At 47.1% G+C, this 12,187-nt stretch overlaps 1 protein-coding gene across 1 annotated transcript in view; it reads right to left on the reverse strand.

Annotated features, from left to right (window-relative positions):
• SOS2 (SOS Ras/Rho guanine nucleotide exchange factor 2) overlaps nucleotides 1–8,575 on the reverse strand; it is a 41,101-nt gene extending 32,526 nt beyond the window's left edge. The window contains exons 1-3 of the mRNA XM_081909256.1: nucleotides 8,365–8,575; nucleotides 2,456–2,581; nucleotides 941–1,072 (exon numbers count right to left, since the gene is read on the reverse strand). Of these exons, the coding sequence (XP_081765382.1) occupies nucleotides 941–1,072; nucleotides 2,456–2,581; nucleotides 8,365–8,454 (348 nt within the window). The 5' untranslated portion in view covers nucleotides 8,455–8,575. The remainder of the gene's footprint in view (nucleotides 1–940; nucleotides 1,073–2,455; nucleotides 2,582–8,364) is intronic.
• Between the last annotated feature and the right edge of the window lie 3,612 nt (nucleotides 8,576–12,187).

Consider the following 12,187-nt stretch of genomic DNA (forward strand, 5'->3'; position numbering starts at 1 on the left):
AGGCAGATTGCAACATGAAATAAATATATAACTGCGACATGGCAAAAGTAGTCATAAACAATAAATACAACATAAAAAATACACAGCCACATAAATCAAAAGATGCAAAATAAAGATACAGAAAACCAACAACGACAACAATAGTAAAAAATCCCCCAACCCCGGCAAACACCCCAGCTCATTATTGTTATTGTTATTAATTTATTTATAAATAATTACTCAAGGCAACTTGCAAATAAAAAAAGAACTGCTAAAAACATAAAGAAAACAATAATAATATGATATAATTATTATAATTATTTATTAAATATTTATACCGTCTTTCATCCGAAGATCCCAGGGCAGTTTACAATACAAAAACACAAAAATGCATGCCATAATAACGAACAAAAACGATAACCCTGCATATATGTATAAAAACTATATACATATTTAAAATATATTAAAACCGTACAAATAATTACAATAAAAACAGCACGACACCTGCCCTTTAATTAAAAGCAGCCAGTTCCCAGAAGCCTGTTGGAAAAAGAAAGTCTTCACCTTCAGGCAGAAAGGCAACCAGGTGAGAGACAGTCTAGATTCTTTACAGTGGGAGTTCCAAAGTCCGGGAGCAGCCACCGACAAGGCCCTCTCCCACGTCCCCACCAAGTGGGCCTGTAGGGTGGCAGGGCTGAGTGAAGAACGTCCCCAGAAGAGCTGAAAACCCAGGTAGGTTTGTATGATGGAGTACAGTCTTTCAGATAGCTTGGAACTAAGCCTTTTAGGGCTTTATAGGTCATAACCAGCACTCTGAATGATGGCTGGATTCTTATTGCTGTTGGGTATGGGTTTTTTAAAATATAAATTTGGGTCATTACTTGCTTTAAAACGTTTCTGAAATTTAATAGAGATTGAAAATGGCATTTTAAACCAGCTGGTAGCTCTCAGTTCAACATACCTTTAATAAAGGATGTATTTTGTCCACAGGCAGCAAGAGGGGGCTTCTTCGTTTCCGCTTCTCAATAGCGGACTGCGCGTCTGCAATCGCCCACTTATCAATGGGGTGAGGAAACGTCTTTTGAACTCGCTCCTGCACAAATGTAAAAAAAAAAAAAGGTTTTAAAATAGCTGCTGGATTCTAAAAGGAAAAGCTGCTGCACACACCCCGTCCCACAGTTTCTTTCAGTGGCCACAATAGCATGGGAATTATTTATTTGAGGCCGTATCCCTCTCCTCCCCACAGCCTTTTGCACCCAAACCTTTCTTTCAAATTACTTCTCAAAAACCTATTATTGAGTTTTTCTTGAATGAAGACAAACCACAGTGGAATAAACCAAGTACAAGAAAATGTGTGTTCTATCACAGTTCTTGCACAGGTTTGATCATAGAATCTTAAGAGTTGGAAGAGACCCCGAGGCGAGGGTCATCTATTCTAGTCCAACACCCCACAATGCAGGAATCTCAGCTAAAGCATCCAAGACAGATGGCCATCCAACCTCTGCTTAAAAACCTCCAAGGAAGGAGAGTCCACCACCTCTTGTGGGAGTCTGTCCCACTGCTGAACAGCTCTTACGGTCAGAAGGTAACTTGAAGCCACTGGCTCAAGTCTTACCCTCCAGAGCAGGAGAAAACAAACATTCTCCCTCCTCCATCTGACAGCCCTTAAGATATTTGAAGATAGCCATCATATCTCCTCTCAGTCTCCTCTTTTCCAGGCAAAACATACCTAGCTCCTTCAAGCACTCCTCATATGACAACAGAAAAGCAGTTTCTCGTACAGTGGTGCCTCACAAGACAAAATTAATCCGTTCGTATAGCGGTTTTTTCATCTTGCGAAGCAAGCCCATTGACAGCTTAGCGGATTAGCACTATTAGCGGTTTAGCGGCTTTTAGCGATCAGCTGTTAAGCGGCTTATCAGTGGATCAGCTGATAAGCGGCTTAGCAGCTTAGGAAAAGGGGGGGGAGGGGAAAAAACCCGCAGGAACTCGCAAGACTTTTTCGTCTTGCAAAGCAAGCCCATAGGGAAATTCGTTTTGCGAAGCGCCTCCAAAATGGAAAACCCTTTCGTCTAGCGGGTTTTCCGTCTTGCGAGGCGTTCGTGTTGTGGGGCACCACTGTATATACGTTTTGCCAAATGCAACTCACTGAACACAAGGGCTTGCCATCAGAGCAAAGCAGCTCCCCAACCCTTGCACTGCTTTGCGCTCAGAAGACATGGCTGATTAACACATTCCTGCCACAGAAGACAACTGCACTAGGGCTTTGCCTGTTCCACAGATCTGCACCTGCACAAGGCAAGCATAATTTTCAGTGCCTATTTTCTTAGTTCAGGGAAGCAGACCACATTCTCTGCAGCAGGCTTGCTCCCATCATGATTCAGCTTGGTTGGCAGTAAAGGTTTTTCAGTTCCTCTTTCTCCTACCAACATTGTTTGGTAAGGAAACACCTGGGCCTTTCCCCTCGCATTCGTACCTCTACATCTTGAAAAGTCCGTGGCTGTGCAATGCATAGCTTGTTTAGCAACTGAAGGATTAACTCCTCGATGTAGTAGAGGGAATCTTCCTTGGCTGAAAGGTTGGGGTGGACTTGCTGCTGTACCTGCACAAAGATTTTATTTTCTTTTAATTCAACCAGAAAACAGAGCGACAGAGATACTGACAAGAAGGCCCTGCTCATCATTTCAAAGCCCCAGTTTCTCCAGCATATCCCAAAACAAAATGTGAGAAAATGAATTCCTATGCAGTGATAAAAGTTAAATTTTACTTCATTAACTAAAAGTCTCTCCCTAACTGCCCATAGCCTTGGTCTGAGAAAATGACAATGCTGTGCTGCTAAAGAAGTGCCAGTCATTCAGCAAGTTCTCTTACAGAGAACCTTCCAATTATGTCCCTTATTCTAATCTAGGAAACAGAAACTAACTCAGTGGTTCTGCTGAGACTATGAGGAGGCAAAAGGGATCAAAGCGTCCAATTAAAGTAGAAGAAGTTAAACATAATTGCTGAAGTACAGACTGTTTATTTTGAAATCTCTTACATGAGAACGAAGTTAATAGTTACTTATAACTATTTATAAAATTGCTGACAGGCTCAGAAACTCTTAAAGCAGCCAGCCCTGTTCTGTCCATCAGACACACTATCAAGGAGGAGAACTGTGCAGATGAACGTAAGAAATTAAGCCTTGGAATTATGGTGTAGTTAACTGCCACTCCAGCTACTTCCCTGACATAAACATGTAGCAGTGTTACAGCAACTTGTTCCTTAAGTTGTTAACTTCTTCCTTCCCCCTGGGTTTTCTGCTGATGTGTACTTTGTGCTGGGAAAAATATATTGTCCTTCTCCCATGCTCCCTTATTTGCATATAGCTTTCCCCTGATGAACATCTCCACCCATCTGCATCCTTGACGTGCGTCTTCTATCAAGCTTGGACTGCCATTAGATTTTAGGTCTCAGGGCAGATGAAAGGTTCTGTTGGGTGTGAACAGAATGCAGTGTTTGAAAAGTTTAAAGCATATAAACACAAAGTTAGTATAGGCTTAGAGGAAGCAAAGACGAGGAGCTGAATTGAAAACCTGCTCTGCTATTGGCTGAGGAAGAGGATACCCACTCAAAACACTTCAGTGTTTATTTTTAGCTACTATAATTTTCTAGACTGCCCGCCATCCAATGATCACAGGGAGGTATACAACAATATATAAAACCAAAAACCAAAAACTGCAGACATATAAAGAATATTATGCAATGGAGTCATATCCAGAACTCCAGTGTCAACCGAGCTCTCTCTCAGTATGTTCTTTTGAAGGGTGACCCTATACATGTTTAAGGTAAAGGTAAAGGGACCCCTGACCCTTAGGTCCAGTCGTGACCGACTCTGGGGTTGCGGCACTCATCTCGCTTTATTGGCCGAGGGAGCTGGTGTACAGCTTCCGGGTCATGTGGCCAGCATGACTAAGCCACTTCTGGTGAACCAGAACAGCGCACGGAAACGCTGTTTACCTTCCCGCCGGAGTGGTAACTATTTATCTACTTGCACTTTGACATGCTTTCGAACTGCTAGGTTGGCAGGATATACATGTTTACCCAGAACTAAAAGTTCAGTGTGGCTTACTGCCAGGCAAAAAGGCATAGGACTGAAGCTTTGCTTTGAAATACCTGACACGCCGTGCTTGTGAAAGCCCAATTCATTCATAAAAATTGGTAAAGCGACATTTAAAAGTTACTTTAACTTGGAATAAATAGCGAATTTGCATGCGTATGGATCTCAGAGGTCAATGGGTTCTAAGCAGAAATAAATCTGTACACAATCGCAACCAATACTGTATTTACTCAGTCAGCCCATACTCTCGGATGGATCTGAAATATCTACTACAGTGGTACCTCGGGTTACAGACGCCTCAGGTTACAGACACTCCAAGTTACAGACTCTGCTAACCCAGAAATAGTACCTCAGGTTAAGAACTTTGCTTCAGGATGAGAACAGAAATTGGGCTCCGGTGGCGCGGCGGCAGCAGGAGGCCCCATTAGCTAAAGTGGTGCTTCAGGTTAAGAACAGTTTCTGGTTAAGAACGGACCTCCAGAACAAATTACGGTAAGTTCTTAACCTGAGGTACCACTGTACATGGCTTTCCCCCAAAAAAGATGTCACTCAAAAATGCCTTAAAAACAGTTTTCCATGTGTAAAATCAAAGGTTATTTCTTTAGATAAACTACAGCTACTTGTGTGGGGAAAGGAACTATTGCTTTCTATTTATTGATTGAGAAGACATTCCATCAGCTGGCTCACGCTAAACTGCCACCGCTGAATCCCTTTCTGGGCCCCAAAAATGGGCTGAGGACCTATGATGTTTGCTGCTGCTGCTGCCTTGATAAAGGTAAATCAGATCACAGCCTGCATGAGATTCCCAAGAAGCCTTGATTTAGTTGCTCTTTACTCAAAAGAAAATTGGAATGGAAATGCAGCAAGAATGAATCTACAAGGGTAAATTAGAATTTCAACACATTTCAGTCCTGAACCCAGTGGGACTTATTTCTAAGTAATTATGCAACAGAACAACAAAGGTGGCATCTTACTTTCATAGATTTGTTTTAAAATAATAGTCCCTATACACCTGCTGATTTATGTTCAAGGCATCACTGAAAGATGTACTAGTAGTCTTCTCATTCCTGCTTCTCTGTTTCTGAGATACACAATTTTTTACAGCCATACCAATGTCTGGAGCTGCTATAAGAACACCAGCCTGGGCAGCTCACCCTCAGAATGGAAAGGAAAAACATGTCTATGTATATATGGCTGCTAGAGGTACAAATCAGTTTACAAGAAACACAGTTGCATATGACAATCTCCTGTACTTCAGCAAGAAATAACAGCGCTCGATCGTCTGTTAGTATACTTTTGCAAAAGAAACAAAGATGCAAGGTTCTTTCTGAACATCTGGTGGAGTTCCTAGCACTCAGTATTTCCCTTCCAATCTGACACTCAGCATTTGCTCTTTAACCAGTGGAAAGTGCTTGCGAGGTTTCCCTGTTCCTCTTCCCCCTTTTTCAGAAAGTGGGGGGGGGGGTATAAAAAAGCACCCAGAATTACACAGCAGTCTCTTTTGGGAAAGTGTTTTGATACAAATTTATCCAGAAGTCTTTTGTTCAAATTCAGTCCAGAGTTTTGCCAGAGGTGGGTGGGGAGTGCCTGAGAAGGGATACCACTGTTACAAAATTGTAACCATGCAACAGCTTTTGCCTCAAGCAGACAAAATAATTCTGAGCCATTTGCCAGTCTCCTGTGCCTGGAGACTGACTAGTGCTGGGCTAATAGTAAGCAACATGAATCCTGTACATATATGAAAAGGGGGAACAGACATCTGTGCCGTGATGGAAATGGTGCAGATATGATCATCTCTGTGTGTGTGTACACAATGACAATTGTGCATTTTTCCTGTGTGCATGGGACATAATGGGCATGGAAGATACTGTGTAAATACAAAAACGGGGGCTGTAACCTGTAGGTGGATGCTCTACAAAGAATGGAGTATTTCGATTGAAGAATATGTGCACAGTGCTTGCAATAAGCAAACTTGCATATTTAGGAACAAAGGCAGGAGAGTGGAGAGTATTTGCAACAGGTCTCTGACACTATTGTTTCTGCACAGGAGTGTGACAGTAAAGAACCATCACATTTCCAAGATGGGAGCCAACACCTTGTCTTTGAGAAACCCCACAATCTGATCCTTTTATTTTTTAAAAAAGCTTCGGCCTTACCTATGGCATAACCTTAGAAATGTTATTTATTAGAAGCTGTTCACAACCCACCCTTCACCCAAATGTCCCAGAGTAGGAATATAAACACGATCTGAAACAATGGCATCAAAGCAAACGACTTCAGTTGCAAATATCCCATTGCAAGGGAAGCAAGGAGAGAAGAAAGCATAAACAGAAACGTGCTCAATTCTTCTCCTCACCCACTAAAGCCTGGACAAAACTGTGCGTCTTGGGAAGAAAAGTGCAGGGTGACGGAGAGTGCAAGGAGATTGCTGTGTTGGGATCAGGGTGGCAGGTGTGTGGAGAGAGATCCTAAGGGGCAAAACAGGGCTGTGGACACGAGGAAGGAGCACCTGGATGGCTCAGCTTGAAGGAGAAGCAGGATGCACCTGCCTTGGCCAAAACATCTGGAGACCCCCATCAGAGCCCAAGACAGCTGGACTGGCTGGGGCTGATGGGAGTTGTAGCTCAGAACACCAGGTGGGTGCCAGCTGTTTTTATGTGGAGCTGAGGGAAAAGCTCATGTTTAAGGAGGGTTTCTGGGGCAACCGAAGATTTATCTACAGTCATGCCTCGGGTTACAGAAGCTTTGGGTTCTGTGATTTCAGGTTGCACACCGCGCTGAACCCAGAAGTACGAGGACGGGTTACTTCTGGGTTTTGGCGCTTGCGCAGAAGTGCTAAATCGCGCTTTTCGCATGCACAGAAGCACCAAATTGCGCATGTGCAGACGCGGCGCTGTGGGTTGTGAACATACTTCCCGCATGGATCATGTTAGCAACCCGAGCGTCCGCTGTATTTTATTTCAACGTCTATTCTACCCTTCCGAAGGAGAGGCGAAATTAGCCAATGGTGCCCTGACACGGGGACGCGGGTGGTGCTGTGGGTTAAACCACAGAGCCTAGGCCTTGCCAATTAGAAGGTTGGCGGTTCGAATCCCCATGACAGGGTGAGCTCCTGTTGCTTGGTCCCTGCTCCTGCCAGCCTAGCAGTTCAAAAGCATGTCAAAGTGCAAGTAGATAAATAGGTACCACTCTGGCGGGAAGGTAAACGGCGTTTCCGTGCGCTGCTCTGGTTCGCCAGAAGCGGCTTAGTCATGCTGGCCACATGACCCGGAAGCTGTACACCGGCTCCCTCGGCCAATAAAGCCAGATGAGCGCACCAACCCCAGAGTTGGCCACAACTGGACCTAATAGTCAGGGGTTCCTTTTTACCCTTTTTACCTTTTTACCCTGACACGAGGCTAATGGCCCGTTTGTGGCAGATAACAGGTCCAGACGCTTTTCTTCTAGGGCAGTGATGGCCAAACTCGGCCCTCCAGCAGTTAGGGGACTACAACTCCCATCATCCCTAGCTAACAGGACCAGTGGGCAGGGATGATGGGAATTGTAGTCCCAAAACTAATGGAGGGCCAAGTTTGGCCATCACTGTTCTGGGGGGGAAGGTGCCAGTATCCTTGAGGACCCCCAGGTTAAAAAACATTGAAGATATATAGATATATAGATAGAGATAGATATATAGATATATATATCTCCAATTGTTCTCAAAGCTATTCTCTTTTCTAGTCCTGCCACCCGCCTGATAGTTTTTGGACACATTCGTATACTTTCATAAACACAGCAAAAATTAGTTGTGGAGACAGCGAGGGGCTGGGAAACTCCGAGCGGATTATTATGGGGTGGGCGTGGGGAGGTCCTCGGCGGGTGTGTTCGCAGGTGCGCAGCGAGGCGCCTCTGAGGCAAACGAAGGGGATGCTGTCTGAGGAGAGGGCAGAGGGGCCTCCTGATTGGAGGAAGAGGGCGAAAGGGGCGTTCCCTGGAGGGACGGGACCGGTGGCTGGCGCGCGCCCCCCCCCCGAACCTTTCCGTGAGGTAAACTTGGGAGGCGGGCGAGCGCTGAGGAGGGGGAGGGGGAGCGCCGGGCGGATTGGGCGGTGGGGTCCCGTTGCCTAGGAGACGACGTTGTCGCCGGGGTAACAGAGGGCTCCCGCCGCCGCCGCCCCCCACCCCCCGGGTGCGCGCGCAAGAGAGCCCGACAAGCCAGACTGAGGGAGAAAGAGAGAGAGAGAGGGGTGCGCGCGCATGACGGGGCGCCCGCCGGCGGAGAAAAGGGAGGCTCGGAGCGAGCGACTGACCTTGCGCAGGGCCGGCACGAGGAGCCCCCGCCATTTCTGCCCGTTCTCCTCGCTGAGGAACTCGTAGGGGGGCGGCTGGGGCGGCTGCATAGCCCCCTCCCCTCCTTCCCGCCCCCTCGTGAGGAGAGGGGGGAGGGGCGCTCGCCCCCTCCCCGGCCCTGGCTACCCGCCGGCGAGGCCCAGCCCAGCCAGCCGCGGGCGCAGCCGCGTCTCCCCCAGGCCGCCGGCCCCGCCGCAAGCCGCAGCAGGCGCCCCGCCGCCGCCGCTCCGCTTTCCCAAGCCTGGGCCGCGGCCGCCTCCGTCCCGGACACACTGCGCAGGCGCAGCGGCCGGCCTCTGGTATTTTATTTTTTCCCCTCTCCTCCTCACTCTTCCCCCCCTCCCTCTCAAGCTTCGCCTCGCCCTCTAGCGGCCCAAGAGGGGAAAGGCAGGGGAGGAAACCTAGAGGCGGGTGCCAATCAAAAGGGGGCGGGGCCTGAAGGGGGCGGGGCCGCAGGCTCGTCTCTTCCTCGGCGTTGGGAAAAGGGGCGGGGAAAGGAGTGCAAATCGCTTTGCAGAAAGTGAAAGCGGTGACGTCGTCCCGCAGGCTCGTCCGTTTTGCTTTGCGAGCGTTGGGGAGCTATCCTGACCTAGGACTATAAAGGGGTACAATGATACCTCGGGTTACAGACGCTTCAGGTTACAGACTCCGCTAACCCAGAAATAGTGCTTCAGGTTAAGAACTTTGCTTCAGGATGAGAACAGAAATCGTGCTCTGGCGGCGCGGCGGCAGCGGGAGGCCCCATTAGCTAAAGTGGTGTTTCAGGTTAAGTACGGACCTCCAGAACGAATTAAGTACTTAACCTGAGGTACCACTGTAAAGGGGTATTTAGGGACGGAGTAGTGTTACACTCCTGCCAACCTAGCAGTTTGAAAGCACGTCAAAGTGCAAGTAGATAAATAGGTACCGCTCCGGCGGGAAGGTAAACACCGTTTCCATGCGCTGCTCTGGTTCTCCAGAAGCGGCTTAATCATGCTGGCCACATGTACGCCGGCTCCCTTGGCCAATAAAGCGAGATGAGCGCCACAACCCAAAAGTCTGTCATGACTGGATATAGGATCAAGGGTCCCTTCACCTTTTAGTGTTGCCACAGGGCAACCACAGTGGGTTAAACCACTGAACCTAGGACTTGCCAATCAGAAGGTCGGCGGTTCCAATCCTCGTGATGGGGTGAGCTCCCGTTGCTCAGCCCCTGCTCCTGCCAACCTAGCAGTTTGAAAGCATGTCAAAGTGAAAGTAGATAAATAGGTACCACTCCGGCAGGAAGGTAAACGGCGTTTCCGTGCGCTGCTCTGGTTTGCCAGAAGCGGCTTAGTCGTGCTGGCCACATGAACTGGAAGCTGTACGCTGGCTCCCTCGGCCAATAGAGCGAGATGAGTGCTGCAACCCCAGAGTCGGCCACGACTGGACCTAATGGTCAGGGGTCCCTTTACCTAGTGTTGTCACCTTTGTTCTGGCAAAATACAGGGGGGGGGCTTTCCCCCCTATCTGGTGCTGAAGTGACTTCAAAGTAATCCATTACAATCTATTGCAGCCTAACAGAATAACCCCTCTGGAATTTGTCACACATGCACACGCACACAGACATAACATGAATTTGTACAGATGTGCTTTGCTACCCAGAGCTTAAATGCACGACCTTTCACATACTCCTTCAAGCTCATGCATTTGGAGAGGATCCCTAACTTGGCAGAGAGAGAGAGATGAAATTCAGGCCAAAACTATCAATTTGGGACAAGGTGGCAACCCTAGGAGGGGCCAGCTTCGTCTGTTCCAAAATTGCAATACAGATGGAATATTGATCGGGCTCTTTAGGGGCACCTTGCAGCAGACAGCCGGCATGGCCAATAGTGTTAACAGGCCTTATATTCGAAGGACACTTCCATACTGTAACTATTTTGGGGCGAGAGCCAGTCGTGTACCTGCAGGTTCAGGTTGCGCACTTAAAAGTTGATCGGGAGTTCTCCACAGGACTTTTTGCAGTGAGGAAGCAGAGGTCAAAGTGCACTGGAAAGTGTGGAATGGCTCTTGCTTGACACAATGCCACCTAACGTTTCTGCAAACAAATCAGAATGAATGCTCAGTAAACTGTTAACATAAGAAGAGTCTTCTGAACATAGCTGTCAAGTGTACCTTATTTGAAGGGACAGTCCCTTATTCCAGCGCCATGTCCCGCTGCTGTCCCTTATTGATGGATATCCCTTAAACGTCCCTTAAATGATGTCCCTTAAATTTCAAAGGAAGCAGCTCCTCTCCCTCCCTCCCTGCCGGCCAGGGAGGAGGGAGGCTCTAACTGTGTTGCTTGGTTGTGTTGCTCACCCAATAAGAAGTCTAAGAACGACTGGGAGATGGAGCTTGCATGCCTTGTGTGTGGCTAGTTAATGCAAGCTGAGGAGGTTTTTGAATGCTGGACGCCATTTTGTTGCACGTGCTGCTGCAAACTTTACAGTGCAAAGCCAGGCCGGGGAGCCATCTTAAGTTGAGGCTGCATAGGCCTTGTGGTGCATGTGATTCAGATTCTATTCAGTTGAACTTCTGGTTACAAAGTTGGTTGGACAGTGTTCTCAAAGCTACCAGCATGAGTTTGACCAGACTGCAGGAGGACAGGAAGACTGGAGTGCCTGGAACAGGTGAGGCTGCAGGTCCCTTATTTTGGCTGCTGGTCCCTTATTTTCAAATCTGTAAGTTGACAGCTATGCTTCTGAATCAGGCCAATGATTGATCTAGTCCAGCATCCTGTTCTCGCAGTGGCCAACCCAATGCCTCAATGGGAAACCTTCAAGCAGGAGGACATGAGTGCAGCAGCTCTGCCCACCTGTGATTCCCAGCAATTGGTATTAAGAGGTGTACTGCCTCTGATAGTGGAGGCAGGACATGAACATCATGGCTAGTAGCTTTGGATAGCCTTGTCTTCCATGAATGTGTCTAATCCTATTTAAAGCCACCCAAGTTAGTGGCCATCACTGCCTCCTGTGAGAGTTCCATAGTTCAACTATGCTGTGTGAATAAGTCCTTTATGTAATGTGAATCTTCCAATATTCAGCTTCATTGAGTTCTGAGAGAGGGAGAAAGTCTGCTCACTCCACTTTCTCCAAGCCATGCATAATTTTATACACCTCCATCATATCACCTCTTGCCTTTTTCTCTAAGCCAAAAAGTCCCAAACGCTGCAGCCTTTCTTCGTAGGGGAGTCCCTCCATACTCTTGATCATTTTGCTTGCCCTTTTCTGAACCTTTTCAAACTCTACAGTGTCATTGTTAAATGAGAACTGTGCCCAGTATTCCAAATGTGGCCACACCATAAGATTTGTATAATGACATTATATTGACGGTTTTATCTTTGGTTCCTTTCCTAATGATCCATAGCATGGATTTTACCTTTTTCACAGCTACTGCACATAGTACTTGCTGTCATCATCTAACCTCCCGTAAACTTTTGGGAAACAAATTAGGATGAATATTCAATAAACAGGTTGTCTGGAAGTTACCCAATAACATTTGCAGTGCTACAGGTCCCCCGTGCTACCTGTAGTAGAAATTATCATGAGGTGAATGCAAACGTGGCATTGTATTTTGTTAACATTTGGCTAAAAGTGTACTAGAGGTTAGCAGTTGACGATCCCAGGGTTAAATCCAGGCACAGGCTCTATGGATCCTGCAGTTGCCAACACAGGGACAAGTAGGGGTATGGAAGGAGCAGTATTCATAGTATAAACAGCTGGGTTGATTGCCAATTTGTTTCTTGGCCCAATTCACAGTGCTCACAAGGTTTAAAGCCACAAG

This window comes from Podarcis melisellensis (genome assembly GCF_964234715.1).
Source record: "Podarcis melisellensis genome assembly, chromosome: 1".
Lineage (NCBI taxonomy): Eukaryota > Metazoa > Chordata > Lepidosauria > Squamata > Lacertidae > Podarcis > Podarcis melisellensis.